Source organism: Eretmochelys imbricata, chromosome 5 (assembly GCF_965152235.1).
Source record: "Eretmochelys imbricata isolate rEreImb1 chromosome 5, rEreImb1.hap1, whole genome shotgun sequence".
Taxonomy (NCBI): Eukaryota; Metazoa; Chordata; order Testudines; family Cheloniidae; genus Eretmochelys; species Eretmochelys imbricata.
In genome coordinates this window covers 71,898,449-71,920,916 of record NC_135576.1, presented here as the reverse complement: position 1 = coordinate 71,920,916, position 22,468 = coordinate 71,898,449, and the positions used below count along the sequence as shown (strand labels likewise).

At 43.0% G+C, this 22,468-nt stretch overlaps 1 protein-coding gene across 1 annotated transcript in view; it reads left to right on the top strand.

Annotated features, from left to right (window-relative positions):
• The window catches only part of MCC (MCC regulator of Wnt signaling pathway), a 225,746-nt gene that overhangs the window by 166,800 nt on the left and 36,478 nt on the right, over positions 1-22,468 (top strand). Inside the window, exons 7-12 of the mRNA XM_077816346.1 lie at positions 11,651-11,797; positions 12,147-12,236; positions 12,811-12,959; positions 16,648-16,788; positions 19,587-19,683; positions 22,218-22,224. Coding sequence (XP_077672472.1) covers positions 11,651-11,797; positions 12,147-12,236; positions 12,811-12,959; positions 16,648-16,788; positions 19,587-19,683; positions 22,218-22,224 — 631 coding nt within the window. The remainder of the gene's footprint in view (positions 1-11,650; positions 11,798-12,146; positions 12,237-12,810; positions 12,960-16,647; positions 16,789-19,586; positions 19,684-22,217; positions 22,225-22,468) is intronic.

Below are 22,468 nucleotides of genomic sequence, written 5' to 3'. Positions count from 1 at the left end.
TCCCATGCGATTCCTCAGGATGATGTAAAAGCTCACCAAGAGCTGCTTAAAAGGGTGGCAGCAAACCTGGGGCTTGAGGCCAAGGAGTTGTCGAAACCATCTGACACCCTATTCAATATTTTGAATGCAGCCTCCCCCTCTAAGGTGGCCTTAAGCATCCACAAGGAAGTGGTAAAACTAATCAAGGCCTTGTGGCAAACACCCTCTTCCCTGCTCCCTCCCCCCATCCCTATACGGGCAGAGAGGAAATATGTCCCGGCCCAGGGATTTGAATAACTTTATACCCATCCCTCCCAGAGCTTGTTGGTCATATCCATAGCCAATGAACGCAACAGAAAGGGGCAACCAAGTTCCACCCCTAAGAACAAAGAGGCAAAGAGGCTCAATCTCTGGCAGAAAAATGTATTCGATTGCCAGTTTCCAATTGAGAGTGGCCAATCACCAGGCCCTACTTGACTGTTATGACTATAACATTTGGCAGTTTATGGCCAAGTTTGTGGACTCTCTGCTAGAGGAGCCCAGGAGGAAGTTCCTGGCTATTCTTCATGAGGGCAAGACAGTGGTGAGGGCTGCCCTCCAAGCAGCTTTGGACGCAGCAAACTTCTCAGCCAGGACCATGGCTTCAGCCATGTCCATGAGGAGACTGTCTTGGCTGCAATCATCTGGGCTGTTGGTGGAGGTTCAGCAATTGATCCAGGACCTCCCCTTTGACGGCCTGGCACTGTTTTCAGAGCAAACAGATAGCAGATTACATGGCTTGAAAGACTCTAGGGCTACTTTGTGCTCACTGAGCCTTTACACGCCAGCGCCCACAAGAAAGTGGTTCAAACCACAGCAGACCCACAGATTCAGTAGTCAATCCCGATCAGAGCCCTTCCGCAAGAAGGGCAAAGGCTATAAATGTCAACAGGGCCAACCGCCAGCCTTCTCGGCTCACTCGAGCTCTACCCGCCACCAGCTGGGTAACAAAAAAGGTATTTTGAAGGTGCGTTTGAGGGCGACCTCCCAGCCTGTATCCTGAATCCAACACCCCTTTTGTTTTCCAGCCATTTATTGCCCTACCGCCCTGCTTGGGCTTCTATAACATGAGACCCATGGGTGCTCAGCACTGTTGCAGGGGGGTATACCCTCCAATTCAGACAACACGGCCTCCATGTTCTATGTCAACAGATGAGGCGCTCGATCATCAGCCCTTTGTTGGGACTTCTGTATCCAGCATGCTATCCACCTGGAAGCCTCACACCTCCCTGGTGTCCAGAACGCGCTGGCAGATCACCTCAGCAGGTCCTTATTCTCTCACCACAAGTGGTCCCTCCACTCGGAGATCACCAGGATGTTCTTCCAGAAGTGAGGAGCTCCCCGAGTAGACCTGTTCACCACCAGACAGAACAGAAAATATCACTGGTTCTGCTCTCTGCAAGGTCTCGACAGCAGCTCACTATCTGATGCCTTCCTCTTACCTGATGTATGCCTTGCTGCCAACCCCACTGATTGGCAAGGTCCTCTTGAAGATCAAGAGGGACAAGGCTGTAGTCGTCATGATCGCCCTGGCTTGGCCGCGCCAGCATTGGTTCGAAACGCTCATGGACTTAGCAGTGGAAGCCCCAGGGACGCTCCCCAGCCTCCCAGACCTGCCCTCTCGGGATCATGGACAATTACTGCACCTGAACCTCACCTCTCTCCACCACACAGTGTGGTTGCTGCATGGTTAAATCCCGAGGAGCAAGCCTGCTCTAGTCAAGTATGACAGGTCGTCTTGGAAAGCAGAAAGCCCTCTACTAGGGCGATGTACCTGGTAAAGTGGAAGTGCTTCTCCTGCTGGGTGTTGGAGCGGCATATCTCTCTGATCCATTCGTCTCTACAATCCATCCTAGATTGCCTGCTTCACTTAAAGCACGAGGGCCTTGTTTGTTCATCGATCAAGGTACACTTAGTGGCCATATCAGCCTTCCACCCTTGCGTCCAGGGTAGATCAGTATTCTCCCATGAGGAGATGATCAGATTCCTGAAAGGCCTTGAGAGGCTTTTCCTGGCAGTTGAGGACCCAACTCCCCAGTGGGATCTCAACCTAGTCCTCTCCAGACTCACTGGCCCTCCCTTTGAGCCTCTGGCTTCCTGCTCCCTTTCACACCTGTCGTGGAAGGTTGCATTCCTTGTAGCTATTACCGTGGTGAGGCGAGTCTCCGCTATTAAAGCCCCTGTACACTGTGCTCTACAAGGACGAGGTCCAACTGCATCCACATCCGGCTTTCCTGCCAAAGGTGGCGTCACACTTCCACGTCAACCAGGATGTCTTCATGCTGGTGTTCTGTCCAAAGCCCCACCTTTCCAACAAGGAGCGGCGTCTGCACAACGCAGATCTGCTCAGCTGTTCATTGCGGTGGCTGACAGGATGAAGGGCCTCCCGATGTCTTCTCAGAGGATTTCGTCCTGGATCACCATCTGCACCCGTCCTGGCTACGAGGTAGCACTGGCTGTGCCCCCACTGATAGTGACGGCTCATCCCACAATAGCTCAGGCATCGTTGGCCGCCTTACTGGCACGTGTCCCTATCCAGGACATTTGCAGAGCCTCAGTGTGGTCATCGGTACATTCACTGTGCACTCTGCCATCATCCAGCAGGCCAGAGATGACACTGGCTTTGGCAGAGCTGTGTTGAAATCGACACATCCATGAACTCGTGCCTGCCTCCGGAGGTACTGCTTGGGAATCACCTACAATGGAATGGACATGAGCAACCACTGGAAGAAAAGATGGTTACTCACCTTTTGTGAATTCTTCGATTGTTCTTCGAGATGTGTTGCTCATGTCCATTCCATGACTCATTCTCCTTCCCAGCTATCGGAGTTCCAGCAAGAAAGGGGGAGCTGGCGGCACCTCTTCATACACACGCCATTCTAGAGGGCGCCAGAGCCAGTCCCCTATAGATATCACTGAGGGAAAAACTTCCAGCACTGGTGCATGCTGTGAGCGCACACACCTACAGTGGAATGGGCATGAGCAACACATCTTGAAGAACAACAGTTAAGAAAAGTGAGTAACTAACTGTACAATGCTGCACTGCATAAAAGACAAAGGGTACTCCAACTTTGTTTGTATCCTTCAGGCTCCTGGCAATTTGTATTTTGCATAAAATGGAGCATTCTGCTGCTGGTCTTACCTTCATTATCTTCCTTCTGTTAGAGAGACACACAGGCCCCAACACTCGTCTGCAAGGATCAGTGTTAAGCGTTTCGTGCTGGGTCTTGTAATCTTGTATCATTGGCCTGCTAAACCCAGGGTTGTGAGTTCAATCCTTGAGGGGGCCATTTAGGGATCTGGGGCAAAAATTGGGGATTGGTCCTGCTTTGAGCAGGGGGTTGGACTAGATGATCTCCTGAGGTCCCTTCCAACCCTGATATTCTATGATTACAAGAACTGCAGAATGCTTGGTAGAAAGCTGTAGGTTGCCTAGTGCACTTTGGCCTCCCCTGGTTTTCAGTCAGTATGTACAGTTTTGTATGTATATTTATGTTCTGAAACATTTGAGAGAATATTTTGGCACCTTCATTAAATGACACAGAAGGTTCTTTTCTGTTTTTCATCGTGTGAATTCCTGATCCATACATCCCGTCCGTGCTCAGACTAGTGCTCCTTCCCCATCCCTTTGAAAATGACTGTGTCTGGGTGTGGCTGAAAAGTCATGAAGACCCAGAGACTGGAAAAGGCACTGGCCACTCAAGACACATTTAATTGTCAGAAGACTCTGAGTCATACACTAGTGTTGCATTCTTCGATCCTACCCACGTACAAGGCTTGCTTTCTGCATGAATAAATCAGAAAGTGGGGAAATGGTATGCATTATTTTGTTGCATATTTTGCAATATTTTGTTACGCTTAGTCCTGCTTATAGCAGAAAAATAATAATTGGAAAGTATTACAATTGTAAAAGAGACTTCCATTTCTTAGGGAATTATTGAATGATTAAATAATCAGGTCACTGGTCAAGGAGGAAGGAGAAATGGTGGGGCACCTGACACTTGTTGTTTGAAGTTGGATTAGGAACTAATGCACTAATTATCTCTTAATCAAAATAATAGAAGAGTGACACCAATTGAGAGTTCTTGGTCATACTTTTTATTGAAGGCAAATATATAAATAGTTTATAAAGGGTTAAATGATGTTTGACTATGTGGATAATTAATCGTTATGGAATCCAACAAGTCAATATGTTGCTTATAACCACTAGAACATATTCTGCTGATGTGCTTGTAATCATCTATAACACATAATGTCTCCAACATACATATATACATCTATTAATAATTTATGAATGTTTTATAAATGCAGTCTTAATATAAAGTATGACAGGGTTCTCTGTCTCCCACCCTGTTTTCATTTTTTTTTTCATTCAGTGGTTCTTAATTGTGTTTTTTTCTCCTTCTAGTCCCATCCTCTGCATTCTAAGAAAAAAATATTAGAGATACAATTAAACAGTTGTTGCTTTCATTTTTACTTGTGTTGCTAAGCATTATTTAATATTAATAAACCTAATTAGAAATTACTTAAATTTGTACTTCAATGAGAATAGGAATGACAGTATTTACTAGCAGGGAACACACACACACACACACACACACACACCTATATATATATATATATATATATATAAAATAGGTTTCTCTGTAAATGAATTGAGTGTTCTTAATACATCCACCGATCTTGAGGCTCATAATTGGGTTGTCCTGTCTACTAGATATCATGGAAATGACTCAGTTAACTTTTTCTTAGTGTGAAAACTTCCCCATAATTTGTGCTATGTGCACAGTCCTTTCCCAGTTTACTGCCTCCATCAGTGAATGTTGTGACAGTGCTCCTGCTTTACTAACGCTATTGTATGCCTGGTTTCTCCTTTGAAGAACAATCTACAAGACTCTCAAAGCAAACAAAGAACCAAAAATGGATCTCCTCCACAGACAACAGTGCAGCCTCTCATAAGCCACCCTCCCTGCTGAGAAGACACTCAATAGACTTCTGAAGTCAAAGAATGCAACCTCATGCGATCTGAGAGCATACTCACTACACCTCAGAGGTCAGAGGCCTTTCCGAAGCTGTTACTTGCTATCTAAGAGGATGTTTAGTGGGGCTCAGCTGCTGCTGGTATTGTATACCTAAGTTAGTAACATGAAAGAAGCTCTAAATGGAGAAATCCCAGAGGTCATGAACCAGCCTTTGAACAGGAAGACTGTTTCCGCAGTACTGGGCCCTTGCCTCTGCCTGGAGGAAGATGGTTTCTTGCATCAGAGTGGAGTCAATCGTGTTAGACTTATTGCTCACAGCATTATATTTTAGATAACACAGGCAAGTACTGCTTCATCTAACTCAGCCCTTAGAAGTTGCTTGAACACACAAGACAGTTGGCTCAGCTATTAGACGCTTTCCTTCAGGACGACAGAAGATACATCAGGATACAATTATTTCAGGAATACTGACATCTGGCTACATGGTATAGCAACTCCCGTCATATGTTGGACCTTTCAGGGGTGCTGGAACAATTTGTATAGTGAGGGTGCTGAGAGCTACTGAACCAAACTGTACACCCTGTCTATAATGGAATCCACTTCAAGCCAGGGGGTGCTGCAACACCCCCCTCACCTCTAGTTCCAGCACCTATGGTACTTTTTATATGGCCACTCTTGCTTCACGCAGGGCTAGCGTCAATATATAATCCTAGGCAAAAGGAACTTGTGGCGTAGTTAATGGGTATCTTTTCATTCCCATAGTGAGGTTCCACTTGTACACCATATCTCTTCTCCTGATTACCAGAAGAGCAGGGGAAATAAATGGGATAATATTAAATGAACTGGCCTCACCACTTCTGAATTGCAAACCACTGAAAGTGTCAGACTGTGTGAGCCTTTGATTTCCCAATTCACAGTTCTTTCACCTTGGGACCCAGTATTACTCCAAAACCTGACCACATGGAATTTGACTGCACTTTGTGATTATTCAGCCATTGATACTGAAACCACTCGGAGATCCTACTCGCATCTAGGGAAGAAATGTTGGTTGGGTTAGCCCATGAGTCTGGGAAATAATTTCAGAATTGGGATACCAGCTGCTCTGCTTATTGAGCCAGAAGTATTTGACTTTCTGTGAGACCTCTTCCGCAAGGCTTTACAACTTTAAGGTCATGCCAGCCTCGTGAGCTCTTGTAATCTCTCTGGAAGCCAAGAGAATCTAGCCATTTAACCTTCTTTTAGCTAGTTTCTGAGATCAGTAACAAAATGTCATCCTCTTAAATGGGATTACATTTATTTCTTTGAGCTCTCAGGCAACTTTCCTTTGAGCCCATAGCAGATAGGTGACTATTTCTTTTTCCTGTGTTCCCTGTTAGGTGAGTAAATGATCTGAGAGACCAATATCTCAACAACTCTTTCTGCAAGCTTTTGTTTCCCAGAGAAATCTAACTTTTATTGTAGGCTCTTAATTTATGTACCATAGGCACGCTCGCCATCTCTTTGTCCTAGACCTTATCATTTTAGAAGTCTTGGAGCTACGCAGGTCGAAACTGTGCAGACTCCTAAATTCTGTTCCTGTAGAACAGAAAACTTGAGTTAGATTGTTAGATTTGGTCCTTCTCACAGTTACAAAGGTGTAAATCGGGATTACCTACCTGGAAGTCAGTGGAGTTACACTGGTGTGTGTAGAGTTGTTTGTAAACTTGGTCATACTTTGCCACCCAAAAACATGCTTTAATCAAATCTAAGATATAGGGGGATTAATTAGGTATGCTGGTCATCAGATTTATATACACGTACAAATAAAATTCCACCAAGCATCACGTTCACTGTGAACCCTTTATTGGAGAGAGAAGACCTTGCAAGAAATCTGAAGGACAGCTCCTGGAACATCCCCATTTTCATTCCTAAACCAGGCTCACTTTTCATGTGCAAGTGGGGTTCTGCAAGTGTAAGTTCTGTTGTTTGCACAATGAGTGAAAGTGCTGAAAAGTGTACGTACAGATGGTTGTCCGCATATATTTGAGCGTTCATGAAATGAGAGAACATTTTGGAGATTTGAATATCTTAGTAGATTTCTGAGCCTCAGTGGATGCTGTGTGTGTTGCTCAATAGATGCTGCTTAGCCATCCTGATACTAAATCTTTCACCTCCCTCCACACCTCATCCCAGTGTTCTGCTTCTTTCCCCTCCCGCTCTTAACTTCATGCTTTCTTTCATATTGCTCTCAAAACTTGCCATGGCATTCCTCTTCCATCTCACCAAACATCCTCAATTTCTTTCTTTAAATCCTTCCTCAGAACTCATTTATTTCACCTTGCTTTTCCACCACTGACCTCCAATACTGGACTATCTACACCATCCCCTGGTGCTACCTCAATATCAGTCTCGAAAATATCAGAACTTGTAAGCTGTAGTTTCAACATAAGGTCACTCACATTATATTTTAACCCTCTTTCCTAGCTCTTCTTTTGTCAACTTCATTGTCCATTTAGTTAAGGCACAAAAATTTCATGGAAAGTTCTGGTGCTATATAAACAATATTTTTCTTCTTACGTTGTAAGCTCTTTGGGGAAGGGACAGTATCTCTAGGTGTATCTTGTACACCACTGAACACTCAATCAGAAGTTAATTTACACTATATAATGAAAACAAGTAACAGTGCTTATTTGTCCCAGTATTGAGACTCCAGATTGGTGGATATATAGATGTAAGAGGCTGGGACAATTTTAACCTTGTCTGTAAATTAGTCTTCTCCTAATTCATATATCCACCAATCCAGAGAAACCTCCTTTTATAACATTTTTCTCTCTCGATCCCTCTTCTCTGGTCTTCCTTTATTTTTTCTCTAGAGTTACCATTACCTGTAGCTTGGAAAGTTACTTTCTGAGGAGATGGTGCATTCAGCTATATCAAGAAGGTTTTGGTGACCAGAAATAGTTAGCTGAGCTGCCTCTGGGCTCTCCAGTGGGTGGGGCAGCCCAGTAATGAGATTTTGGATTGGTGAATGTATGCATTATGAGATCACCTATGTACAGGTAAGACAAATTTGTTCTGTTTAACTACGCAACATTACTATTGAGTACTCAATATTACTATAATTTCACTGCAGAATGGACACATTCTTAATTTCATTTACAAATTTTAATGATTAATTCAGCCTGTAATCTACTCAACTAATACTCTGGATTTGTATGTTTAATAAAAAGACCGCACAGTTCAGGGTTGTTAGTGCTCTCTTTTTTCATCTTCTTGTTTCTGAAACAAAATATTGAATCAGTGAATAGTGTACCTTGATGGTTAGACTGTGCTCTGAGTTTTTGACCATGTGCTTTCCTGAGTAAAACTGTTTTCCTGGCTGTGGTCTAAACTTGGTTAATTTTTCTTTCCATTACAGATATTGTTTTACAAATCCTTTAGAGCAGTTCACTCTGTATTTGTGATCAGTAATCACTACTCAATAATAAAGTGTAGACCAGAGGAAACATCTCTGTGTCAGTGTTTGATTGCACTGTCAGGAGCTTTATGGAACATTGTCCATACAACCACACAACAAAAACACTAACCCAGGAACCTATCCTTGCAACAAAGCCCATTGCCAACTGTGTCCACATATCTATTCAGGGGACGCCATCATAGGGCCTAATCACATCAGCCACACTGTCAGAGGCTCGTTCACCTGCACATCTACCAATGTGATACATGCTTTCATGTGCCAGCAATGCCCTGTACATTGGCCAGACCGGACAGTCTCTACATAAAAGGATAAATGGACACAAATCAGACATCAAGAATTATAACATTCAAAAACCAGTCGGAGGACACTTCAATCTCTCTGGTCACTTGATTACAGACCTAAAGTCACAATATTACAACAAAAAAACTTCAAAAACAGACTCCAACGAGAGATTGCTGAATTGGAATTAATTTTCAAACTGGACACCATTAAATTAGGCTTGAATAAAGACTGGGAGTGGATGTGTCATTACACAAAGTAAAACTATTTCCCCATGTTTATTTTTCCCCCCTACTGTTCCTCACACATTCTTGTCAATTGCTGGAAATGGCCCATCTTGATTATCACTACAAAAGGTTTTTTGTTTTTTTTTTTTGTTTTTCTCTCCTGCTGGTAATAGCTCACCTTAACTGATCACTCTCGTTATAGTGTGTATGGTAACACCCATTGTTTCATGTTCTCTGTATGTATAAATATCTTCTTACTATATATTCCATTCTATGCATCCGATGAAGTGGGCTGTAGCCCGTGAAAGCTTGTGCTCAAATAAATTTGTTAGTCTCTAAGGTGCCACAAGTACTCCTGTTCTTTTTGCGGATACAGACTAACATGGCTGCTACTCTGAAACCTGTCCATATAAGGTGGTTTTAAAAATGTATGTATGAGACTGTGTACACAGCATCATGGGAACAGTAATGACCACTGTGGTTAAGATTTCAGACACTTTTCAGTTTTACACCTTGTCTTTAGTTGCCTATAACTTTGTAAAACTTTTAGCTTCGGGACCGAAATCTTCCAAGTTTGGTCTGTGGCCAAAGGTGATTTTTTTTTTTAAGTTTGAACAAAAACGGTACAGAATATTTTGAATACAAGGAGAAGGGGAGGAAATACTTTTCTCATAGATATAGTCTTTTTAAAAAATTTTCGCACAGCTCTGCCCCCTAAATAACGGGGATGAAAGTCAGAGTTTGACATGGAGATAGCCTTGTTAAGAGAAATGCTCTTATGTATGTTAGTAAAATTTAATGTGGATTTGACTGAGGTCTTGTCTACACTGGTGTTTTGTTTTTGTTTTGTTTGCATCAGTATAGCTGCACCACTATAAATAGTGACATGTGTGAGCATGACCTCAGTGCAATTCACCGGTTTCTATACCAGTGCAGCACTCCCACCCTGTTATATCAGTGTCAAATGTGCATGTAAACCCAGCCTGAGTTACCAACCTAAAATTGTATGCTGTGTGTAGGCGTTTTACATGTATGTGCACAGCTAATTTAACTGTGTAATGAAAATGTATTGAAGAGGTGCATGTGCTGGCTTAAGGGCTGCACAGACATGTTTGACTCCATTTCTGTGGACCTTGCACAATATAAAGGGGTCGAGCTATTGGATGCATTTTGTGTAAGGTTCGTCGTGTCCCATTCTGGATGACCCATCAAGTTATGCCCACAATTAGCCTTTGTAACCAAAGTTCTTGTAAGTTCTTATTACTGCTACCTTCATCCTTCCCTCTCTTCTTTTCCCTTGTATTGTTTATTACACTCAATTATTTTGTCTTAAACGAGATTGAAAACTCTTTGGGGCAGGGCCCTTGTCATCTTATGTATCTGTACAGTGGACTTAATGAGGCCACCACTCTGGATAATAATGCTAAAAATTAATAACAATAATAATGTACCTAAAATCTCTGGAGCTGGGAATGACCAAACCCTTAATGCAACAACTTTAAGTTTGACTGAGGGCTTATGCTTGAAATGTTTAACCGACGTTTGGTGCTACTATATATTTATGTATAAAATCATACTTGTGCAATGGTATAGAAATTGTAGTCTGAATTTTACAAGAGGCTGTGAGACAGGTCATACGCAATTCAGACATTACTGCATTTTTTAGAATTTTTGGCAAAATATCAGTTGTACATTGGCTGTTCATTGTTTTAACAGAATCCACATGTAAGTTAAATATGTAAGTTAAAAATAAACTATTTGTAATTCAGGGAATTTTCCCCTTAAAACTGTGGAGGGTGTTTTTCCCCTTTTCCTTTGATGCCAGGATGCTGGTTCTGCAGAAAAATGAGCTCTGTTAATTTCCCCTATGGTATAATTGCTGTGTTCAAGCTGGCCGTTTATTCTTTGTTTGTTAAGTAGTATTCTGAGGTAAACCCTATCATCTCTTACCCAGCAATACCATTTGGCTTCTTCAGGCCTTTTTTTTCTTAGCCCTAAAACTATTTTAGGGTCAGTTCTGTATTCCTTTGGCATGTAATGAGGACAGTGCAGCTATTTACAAAATGTGTGGTTATTGAGAGCTTCAGCAAACTATTGGTTGGGTGCTTTTTTTAGAAGTTCCCATTCTTGACATTACTCACTCCGTGGTGCTCTATTTAATTGTAGTTTTCAAAGTATTAATAAATTATTTACATTTCAATTACTTTGGCCTTTTAATGCAGTGAAGTCATCCTGAGATATTTATGCATGAGAAGTATTTCATCAGTTTTAGAGCCTCTCTCTTCAGCCATTGAAGACTCTAGCAGTCGGATCTTTGTCTACTTACCACGTTCTTTACACTTGCGAATTTTAGTCCAAAGCATTATTTTAACTTCATTCCAAAGAAGGAGATTCTTATATATATAATATTGTTGCATTCAAGGGATTACATAAAACAAGCTGGAACTAAGAATTGTTCTGAAGCAGCAGATTTGTGTATTTCCACACTGAACAGGTTAGAAGGGGCTGGCAGTAGGGGAGAGTTCTGAATCAATGCCCACGCGTCCACAGTGAAAGCCTTAACAATAATCAGAACTTCCCTGGTCTTGTCAGTCAGAAATCATCAATTGGATGCCAGAGAAGGGAGAAAGAGCTAGCTAATTATCTAAACAATAAAAGTGAAAAAAGACTGTTACATTTGATTTTAGGTTCGGGAACTACAGACACGTTTACAGAGCATCCAGGCGACAGGTCCATCCAGCCCAGGTCGTCTCACTTCCGCAAACCGACCCGTGAACCCCAGTACGGGAGAGCTGAGCACAAGCAGTAGTAGCAATGACATTCCCATTGCCAAGGTGAGCTGTTGTGTGCTGCCGTGATGCCTCTCATTATCTGGAAGAAGCAGACTTCATTGTGCACAGCTGCTGTGCAGGCATGCGATTAACTGGGAAGTATCATCTAGAATCCCAGGGGTGTTTTCAAGGGCCCTAAGCGAACCCATGAACTCAAGCTGCAGGAAGAGATAAAGTGCTAATAATTTTAAGTCTCTCTTAGTCACAACACAGATGCCAGCTTTCATTTATCAACTTAACATGGGATTTCCAAGCACGCTGAATGTGTGAACGATGATACATTTTGCATAGTTGTGGAGAACATGGGACGTGGGATGCCGGTCTGTAACTTGTGTAGCTTTGTGGCTTTTAGATTGCTGAACGAGTGAAGCTCTCAAAGACAAGGTCAGAGTCTTCATCGTCTGACCGACCTGTCCTAGGATCAGAAATCAGCAGCATAGGGGTGAGTGCTAATAATAAATCAAAATAATAAACTGCGCACACAGCTCATCCTAACATGAGTATTGCAGAAAGAGCCCGGGGTGACTGTTATGTTGTTAAAAACAAAAACAGTATCTTACGGAAAATATTTTACAGGAGAGAGAGAATAAATGAATGCGCATGTGTAACCTCCAGGTTTACATTAATGTAGTCCATGCAGTTGCCATAAATTGGTGGCCAAGGACCAAATCCTTGAAACCCTTCCTCATCTGAGTAATTATCTTGTCTGCAGGGGACAATAAATATGAGTGAGGATTACTCACATAAATAAGGGTTATGCAGCTGCACCCCAAGTTAGACATCTCTAAAGAGTAGTATATTAAATTCTGCTCTGATAACACCAATGTAAATTCAGCAGAACACCATTGCTACTCCTGACTTACACTTGTGTAACTGAGAGCAGTATTTGGCCCTTTTGCTCAGCTTTCTTGAAAGTATAGATGCTCTCCAGAGAGCCTGAGTATTGCTTTTAAATCTACAGTATTTTTAAAAACTAGCCATCAACTCACAGAAGGTTTATTAACCACCCTGTGCAGGTGTCTAGCAGTGTGGCTGAGCACTTGGCCCATTCTCTCCAAGACTGCTCCAACATCCAGGAAATCTTTCAGACACTCTATTCACATGGATCTGCTATCTCTGAAAGCAAAATCCGAGAGTTTGAAGTGGAAACAGAGAGGTTAAATAGGTAAGATGGAAAGTTAGATGCACTTGTTGTATTTTGCCTACTATTTGTTTTGTTAAATTGATTTTATTTTCATTATTGCCTGTCGCGTATCTCATATGTTTATGCTTGACTCCCAGTTCATCTCTGGCAGCTCCAAATAAATGCGAAACTTGGATAATGAAGAGGTGATCTTAACATACATTAATAGTTCTTTCTACGAATATGATCATTCGAACATGTATGCTAAGGCCTGTAGTGGATTTGAATCTCTCTCCGTCCCATATAGTAAATAAATAATTTATTTCTCATGTCTCTTCCATGTCCAAAATTCTAAACTGTGGTGTGTTCCCCATATCCCTGAAGTATGAAGCAGAGCAGTAGATGTCGCATTTTTTTCTAAAATATACAAAAGCTATTACTTAGGACTTGCATGCCTACTCCACCATTCTAGAAACAGGGTATTTTATTTTCTGCTGGGGTACCTGAATAATCAAATTTTTCAGAATCAAATTGTCTCAGTGAATGTGCTCATTTTAGCTGAGGTGGAGAATGGAGACTCAAAGAGCTGGGCTCGTTTAGCCTAACCAAACAAAGGCTGAGGGGAGATATGATTGCTCTCTATAAATACATCAGAGGGATAAATACCAGGGAGGGAGAGGAGTTATTTAAGTTAAGTGCCAATGTGGGCACAAGAACAAATAGATATAAACTGGCTATCAGGAAGTTTAGACTTGAAATTAGGCAAAGGTTTCTAACCATCAGAGGAGTGAAGTTCTGTAACAACCTTCCAAGGGGAGCAATGGGGGTAAAAAAGCCTGACTAGTTTCAAGACAGCTTGACAAGTTTGTGGAGGGAATGGTAGGATGAGACTGCCTACGATGGCTTGTGGCTCATTGGCAATAGCCAGTAGTAAAAATCCCCGATGGCTGGTGATGGGACACTAAATGGGGAGGGCTCTGAGTTACTACAGAGAATTCTTTCCCAGGTATCTGCCTGGTGTGTCTTGCCCACATGCGCAGGGGCTAACTGATCACAATATTTGGGGTCGGGAAGGAATTTCCCCCCAGGTCAGCTTGGCAGAGACCCTGGGGGTTTTCCGCCTTCTTCTGTAGCATGGGGCACAGGTCATTTGCAGGTTTAAACTAGTGTAAATGGTGAATTCTCTGTAACTTGAAGTCTTTAAACCATAATTTGAGGACTTCAGTAACTCGCCAGAGGTTAGGGGTCTATTACAGGAGCGGGTGAATGACATTCTGTGGCCTGCGATCTGCAGTGAGGTCAGACTAGATGGTCATGATGGTCCCTTCTGACCTTAAAGTCTGAGTCTAACAGTATTGCTGGTATCACTGGACATTGTACTGTATTCGCTCTTCCATAGCGAAGGCCCCATGTCTTATTAATTACATGAGCTCAAAATTATAAGTAAAAAATCCCAAAATTATGTGGCACTGCACTCCCCCTTACTGCTTTTTCCAGCTCTAGTCCAGTCTAGTATGCTTTTTATTTATATATTTTGATATGAATTAATTTTATGAAAATGCTCCCCCTTCTTTTCAGTGAGCTACAGAATTTTGTATTGACAACGCAAACACTGGAGAAGTTGTCAAGCAAGTAAGCTGGAGCTTTTGACAGCGGGATAGGGAACCGCTGGGACTTTGGGCAACCTGAAACACTCAGGGGTTTATTCTGGCTACTGAGGAAGGGATGCACTCACTTTTTTCCTCCCCCATTTACAAGTGATGAGGGGGTGACTTCAAATTTTTGAGAGGTGTGATTGGTGTTGATTTCCTTATTCCCTGCCTGAGTAAACCTTTACACAGTTAGCTGTACCTGCTGCTACATTCAGCAATGATGGATAAGTACAGCAGCTTGATGTCTCTGCCAAAATGATAGGCAGTGAGGTAGTCAACAATGTTGACGTTTAACGTATTAGGGCTTATTTATGTGAACACATACTTGGCAACAAGCTGTGATGGAAATCTACTTCACGCTAGCCTGCCCTGCACTAACTGTCCATGTGGCCTTGTTGGTGCACACTAAAAGTTCTGAATAGTGCGCTTTGAAGCAGGGTAGATCAATCCACACTATGGAACTTTGGTTGTTCTTCAAGTGCTTGCTCAAGTCCATTCCACATTAGGCATGCACCGTTGCCGGAGATTTTACCCTCAGTGGTATCTGTCAGGTTGGCTGTAGTTCCCTCTGGTGCCGTGCGCTTATGTGCCAGTGTAAGGGGTGAGGCCAGCCACGCACCCTCTCAGTTCCTTCTTACCACCTGTGACTGTTGCTAAAAGTCTCCTCTTGCTTTGGCAAGGTGCCTATACATGCTTTTTTCTTCTGTATCATAGTTTAGTCTGTAGTTTAGTTATAGTGTATATATTGTAAATAGGGTTAGTGTAAATAATACCACCTCCCCTTATTGTTAAGGGGATTCCTTCGCCACCGTGGCCGGCCACAAGATGACTTTTGGGCCCATCAAGAGCTCTTAAAGGGGATAGCAGCTCACCTGGGGCTAGCGATTGAGGAGTTTAAGGAATCATCCCACAGTCTCATTGACATTCTGGCAGCAGTTCCATCTAAGGTGGCATTTCCCATTAATGAGGTCCTAATGGGTCTGGTCAAATGCCTATGGCAGACCCCATCTTCTCTGCCCCCACATTTTGAAAAGGGCGGAGAACGAGCCTTACTGGGGAGATATGATTACAGTTTGTGGGACTCCTTGGCCAAATTTAAGGACTCTAGGCAGGAATTCTCAGCCCTCTTAGAAGAGGGGAAGAATGTTGCCAGAGCTTCTCTCCAGGCGGCATTAGATGTCACAGACATGGTGGTGAGGACAATGGCTTCTGCCATCACCATGAGGCGATACTCTTGGCTTCAGTCATTGGGACTCCCTCACTATTTTTGGAGCAGATGAACACAAGACTGCACACCCTGAAGGACTCAAGGGTACTACTCAGGTCGCTGAACCTCAGTGCTCTGTTTACTTCTAGGAAGCACTTCTGGCCCCAACAGCCACCATGCTTCTTTACTCGGCCTCCGAGACAAGAACCATATAAAAGAAAAGGGAGAGGTTACTAACACCGCATACCACTTCCATCCACCTCAACCTCCCAGCTGGCGTCTCATAGGTACTCTGGTGGACCTAAACAGGACTTTTGACGGTGTACCCCAAGGTGCTATACAAGTTCCTGCTTCAGATCCTGTCTCCCGTTTATTTTTGGACCGTCTGTCCCAATTCAGCCCAGCATGATCCTGTATAATGTCGGACCACTGGGTGCTAAATACAGTGGCAGTCAGCTATACCCTAGAGTTTTATGCATTGCCCATGCCCCAAAGAACTTACAAGTTGATTTAAGACAAGACCAAAAGGTAGGAAGGCAAGACAGAGGGAGTATAAGGATAGTAGTAATAAGACCACACTGTTACGTAGACTTGCTGCAATGAGAAAGCAACAGAGAATTCAAAAAGGGATGTTTTGTTCTTTGGTTGGTTCTTCAGTTGTTTTTTTAGTGGTGGGGGATTGGCCAAGATTTAAGTAAACATCCTCCCGTGTTCCTGTCACAGTACATGAAACCAATGGATTTAACTGTAGTACTTTAAAATACTGCCAGCCAAATGTTCTTTGACATTCTAAACTGGGATCATTTTGGTGTTTTCAAGACAAATAGATTTCTGACTGTTTGAGGGTTAAACATTATTTCCTTCTCTACAGCCGTATTGAGCACTTAAAATCCCAGAATGACTTGTTGACAATAACGTTGGAGGAGTGCAAGAGCAATGCTGAGAGGATGAGCATGCTGGTTGGGAAATATGAGTCCAATGCCACGGCACTCAGACTTGCACTGCAGTACAGGTATGTAAATATGTGGCCTGGAATTTGAGCCTGAAAAGTGAAGGGTCAAGACTTGCTACAGAACTTTAGAAGATAAAGCTGCTGTTCTGCAACAGAACATCCTGCTTCCGTTCCATTCTGGTGTGAGTAAAGATGCACTGGTTAGATATTTTCATGAGGCAGCTACGTTTAGTGATTGTCTGATACGTAACTCAACTGTAGTCAGAGGCATTTCATCAGGAATTAATTTAGCTCTGTCACGCTAAATAGCTTTACCTCTTCTTTTTGTTAATACAGAATGAAAATTAGAATCAGGGAAGATTTTTTTAGTTTCTCACTCCTTCCTGTATGTGCATGAAACAACCGTTGCAGGTTTTACTGAAGAAAATAAAGAAAAAAGTGATGATGATCATAATAAGCAACTTGGGATGTTAATATGATAGACGTTGCTGGGAATATTTTTCCAATATTTCTTTAGCAAGAAGAAATAAATCAGTGTCTGAGAAATGTTAAGTCTGTGTCTTGCTCTATTTAAAGTGTGTTGGGTGCTCGCAGGCCAGTGTCCTCATCACATAGACAGCCATGATCATTAGCCATCCCACCAAGAGGTTAAGGATTCACTAGGTAAAATGACTGAACTCCCCTCTCACAGTCTAGCAGTTATCCTTCCAGGTGAAGGTTGGGGCACGCTGGAGAAGCACTGTGAAGAAGCTTGTGCTGGAGCTGTCTGTGCGTTAGCTGTCTGTTGGATAAATAGGAGACTTCAGTTTCTCCTAACGTCAGTCTAGCGTCTTTCACAAGCTTCACAAGCTAGCGTCTTTCACAAGCTTGAAAGAAAGAACCCACAACTCCCATTGACTTGTGTGATTTAAGTTGTCTTCTGTAGGAAAGGAACTGTGAGGAATTGTCCCAAATAACTATATTTGCTTTATAATATTTGTAAAAAATTGTCTCTCTAGAACATTCTTTCGACCATGACTAATTTGGAGCAAACACTTGTGGCATTAGGGCAAATCCTGTTCATTTTGAAGGAAGTTGACCGTGAATAAATTTTAGCTATATTATTTACATATTGAATAAAGCAGAAATGAGTGGTTCCCAGGTGCGTTCAGTAGTGATCTCTTTGCAGTGGGGAAAATGGGCTTAAGGAAAGTCTTACTACTTGGACAGGGGATTAATTTTTAACATAGGATCAGAAAAACATAAGTATTTTGGTAAGGTTTTTGAACAATATGGAAAATTGAAAAGGCAACTTCACAAGAAATAGCCTCCACTGTTAGTCAGATTACTGACTTGAATCATCCACGCTTCCGAAGAAAGATAAGCTCAACTCTCACTGGTCGTTCCAATTCTCCTATTTCCTATTGTTCAATAAGTTAGGGCCAGCCTGGGGACAACATTCACAGGCTGCATATCTAAGGGGAGGCTTGTTGCCCATTGGTGGGAGAAACCACATTATCTGAGATGTGGAAGACCCAAGTTCAGATCTCTCTGGACCAGTGGTTTGACCCCAGGGCTTCCCTCTTGCAGCTGAGTGCCTGAACTGCCAGGCCGTAGGCCAGAGGTGGACAAACGACGGCACATGGGCCACATCCGGCCTGGCCCTGAGCTCCTGGCCCAGGAGGCTAGCCCCTGGCTCCTCCCCCGCAGCCTCAGCATGCCGCTCCACTGGCACAATGCTCTGGGTAGGAGGCTGCGAGCTCCTGGGGCAGCACAGCTGCAGAGCCGTGGCCAGCCCCGGTGCTCTGGGCGGCACGGCTGTAGCGCCTCCAGCCACCGGTGCTCCAGGCAGCGCAGTAAGGTGGCGGGGGAGTTGGATAGAGGGCAGGGGAGTTGGGGGGGATGGCCAGGGGGCTGGGGTGTGGATAGGGGTTGGGGCGGTCAGAGGGCAGGGAACAGGGGGGTTGGATAGGGCAGGGGTCCCGGGAGGGCAGTCAGGAAGGATGGGGGGGGTTGGATGGGGCGGCAGGGGCAATCGGGGTGAAAGGTCTAGGGGTGGTCAGGGGACAGGGAGCAGGGGGTGGTGGATGGAGTAGGAGTCCCGGGGGGAGGGGGGGGCTGTCAGGGGGACAAGGGAGGTTGGATGGAGCAGGAGTCCTGGGGGAGCTGTCACGGGGCGAGAAGCAGGGGGGTCGGATAGGAGGTGGGGGCCAGGCCATGCCTGGGTGTTTGGGGAGACGCAGCCTCCCCTAACCGGCCCTCCATACAATTTTGGAAACCCGATATGACCCTCAGGCCAAAAAGTTTGCCCATCCCTGCCATAGGCTATTCTGGGATGGGTCCCTCTTAAGCTCTCCTACTGAAGCTTTTCTATTTTCTGGAAATAGTCAGTCATTGGAGCAGAACTTGAACTTGGGCCTTCCCCCACTCAGATGAGTGCTGTAATCACTGGGTTATAGGAGGGTATTCTGGGGTGGGTCTCTTTCTGTTTCTCCTGTTGACACTGGTCCATTTTGTGTAAAATACTTGAATAGTCAGTGGGCCAGAGAAGGACAGAATGAGTCTCTAAGGGAAGACCCAAGTTCAAGTGTGAAATGTTGAATTTGACACAAAACAGGCTTTTTGTCAACTTCTTCTATTCACCGAATATTTCCGAAAAGTTCAGATTTGGCCTGACTTGAACCAGGTTTTCTTCTGATTTTCAGAACTGCCATTGAATCAAAAAATCAATTACTGACACAGCTGTAGTCCTGTAACGTCCCTGCTATCATACAAGTAGAAGGGAATAGCCTAGTTCTTCCACCACCACTTACCTAGTGTTGATCGCTTAATTTGATTATCCTGTCTAAGTTTCAGATATTGTGTTTGTTTTATTTCAGTGAACAGTGCATAGAAGCATATGAGCTGCTGCTGGCTTTGGCTGAAAGTGAACAGAGTCTCATTCTTGGTCAATTCAGAGCTGCAGGCGTCGGGTCTGTCGGTAAGATCTCAATGAGTCACTCTCTAAGTCCCATTCTGCACTTCAGTTAACATTTATCAGTTTACAGGGGCTGGTTGCAATAGTGAATCATCTCCTGACAGTTTGCTACCCACCAGTCAAGTATGTGGTTATTTTCATGTTTTCAACTGAACAAATAAAATGTTTGACACACACAAAAATTAGGACTGGAACCGAAACAAAATATTACAAGCAAGTTAAAATAAACCATATACGGTATTCCAGGAGATGCATCTTCTGGACTTGTGGGATTACTTTTGTTGGGCAATAACCATGTACCCAGCACAGTGATTAAACTGATACCTCCAAGCACCCAAGCATGCACTACACATACTGAGTGCAGTGGTTTGGGTTACATAATTTGCACTTGCAATTACCACAGTTGTGTACATAGCCACAGTATTTGCCCACAAAAATTGTGTTTTATAAAAATCTGGTCTTAGATCTGGACATGTAAATATACCATAATGCAGATAAAATACCACATGCAGTCTTTACCTCCAAGCTCCCATGGTACTCTTGTATTTTAACATCTTCATTCTCATGTTTTACTGCCTGGACTGAGGTTTCGGCCTCTGTTTTTTGTGGTGTTCTATTTCATTTTGTTACTCAGCAGCACACACTGACACTAGTTAACACTGCTATTGAAAATGTTCTTTGGGGGATGGTGCTTTCCTAATAACAGAGTCAGACCGTTTATTAGTCCATTTTCAACATGGTACATGTGAGTTCCATTCACACAAAAGTCTTATTTATTGACAGAAAATGTATGTTTTCACTGTGAAACTAACTCTTAGTTTTACAGAGGCTCATTCCTCTTACTGATGGGAGGGAGTGGTAGTAGTAATCTTGGCCCTTCTTTGGGGGGAGGGGAGGGAGAAAGTATATGAAATCTTCAGAGACAGAAAAATAGCTTTCCATACTGTGCTGAGACCTAGACACAGCCTTTAGATGGTAATTTATAGCACCAGCTTCTCAAGAACCACTGAAATGTAAACTGAAAGCTTTTAAGGACCAAACGACCAGCTGGTTTCAGAGCCACAAGACGGATGAGTTCAACCTCTTGTTTCTGCAGGCTAGATGCAGTGATCCACAGTTATTATGCTGTTTCCAGGCAGTTTATTTTGCATCTCTCCTAGTGGTTTGCGCAAGTCTTTGTGTAGGTGTGTTTCTCCTTGCAGAGTATGTCATGCAGGAAAGGTCATAGCAGATTTTTTTTTATTATTATTATTTTCCCTCTTTCTCTAGACTCTAGCCCTTCCTTTTGGTAGTCTGGTATTGAATTTGTACTGCTGTTTCTTTATAAAAGGGTATTAGGAGCAAATGTGCATTCAGCCTTAGATTTTGCTAGTTAGATACGTGGCCAAGAAGTAAATCCAGAAAGGAAAGTATTAGTTTTCTTCTCCATTTGAGGTTATAAAAGAGAGGTGTAACCTACATTTATATAGGTGTCTGCTGTCAACTTTTTTTTTTAATAGTAGCATTACCACTCACACCCTGTAGTGGAGACTGTGCCAGCATTTCCATCATAAATCTTGTTTTTCAGGAGGTTATAGCTTGGATGTGAAACTTTACTTCACTGAGAGATTTAGTCAGAAGAGTCTTGGCCTGACAAGTTATTGTTTTGCATTAGTTTAAAGTAAAAATTAGTTTAGTTTATATTTAAAGTTAGACACAGAATAATCCCTCCCCCCCCAACCCTGAGAGCCGTCTCACTCTATCGGGGAAATATACATTTTCCAAATTCACACAGATCCCAGAATCTGTCTTTATTAATGATTTGTCAAGCACCACAAATCTGGTTGTGATTGTTTGCTAGTTAAAGTAATAAATGTGGTGCCAAATCCTAATACCTTACTTAGTCCCTTGCAGGTAAAGCTACCATTGGCTTCCATGGGAAACTTGACTGAGACCTGACCAATTAGAGTCTGAGTAAGCATTTCAGGATTTGGCCTGTGAATAGAAATGTAGAATAAGACACTGAAGTCATATTTACCCAGTTCTGGATTTTCTCTACATCCTGTTATTTGAGAGAATGATTATGAAAGTCTCTGGTGTCAACCACCAGAAAACCCAGAACAGGGATGAAAGGGTTGGGATAATATTATGTTTAAGTTTTGTATGTGATTATTTTATTGAATGTGTGTATAGTGTTAAAGTTCTGATAGACTGGGAGAAAAGCCAGGAAGTACAGTGTGAAATCTTGCATTACTCTTCCTGCAACTTCCATAACCAGTAGATTGAATGAATGAATGAATGAAGGATGTTGCACAACTCACCACTTTGAATTTCCTGGCATTTTCTGCTTTTTTCTTTTTATTATTTATTTTTTGATGTTACATTAGCACCAAGACCCAACTCAGATTGAGGCACTGTTAGTGCTAGACATGGTACAAACACATAGTAAGAGACAGGTCCTGCCTTGAAGACCTTACAGTCTAAATAGACAGGAGAGACAAAAAGGGTGGAAGGGGAAGCTGGGGCATAGAGAGGTCAAGCAACTTGCCTGAAGTCCCCAGGCAGGTCCGTGGTAGAGTTGGGAATGGAACACGGGTCTCCCAGCTCCCGGTCCAGTGCTCTTTCCATTAGAATATGCTGCCTTTCGCTGCCCTTCATACTGCCTGGTATATCCTTATTGCTGGTAACACAGATAATTTTCCTGTCTGTGGCTATGAAGATCAGTGAGGATTTACAACACCACCCCTACATGGAAAATACAAGGGAGTTGTTGCTGCATCTTCTCAAGGAGATGAGCCCAACCAG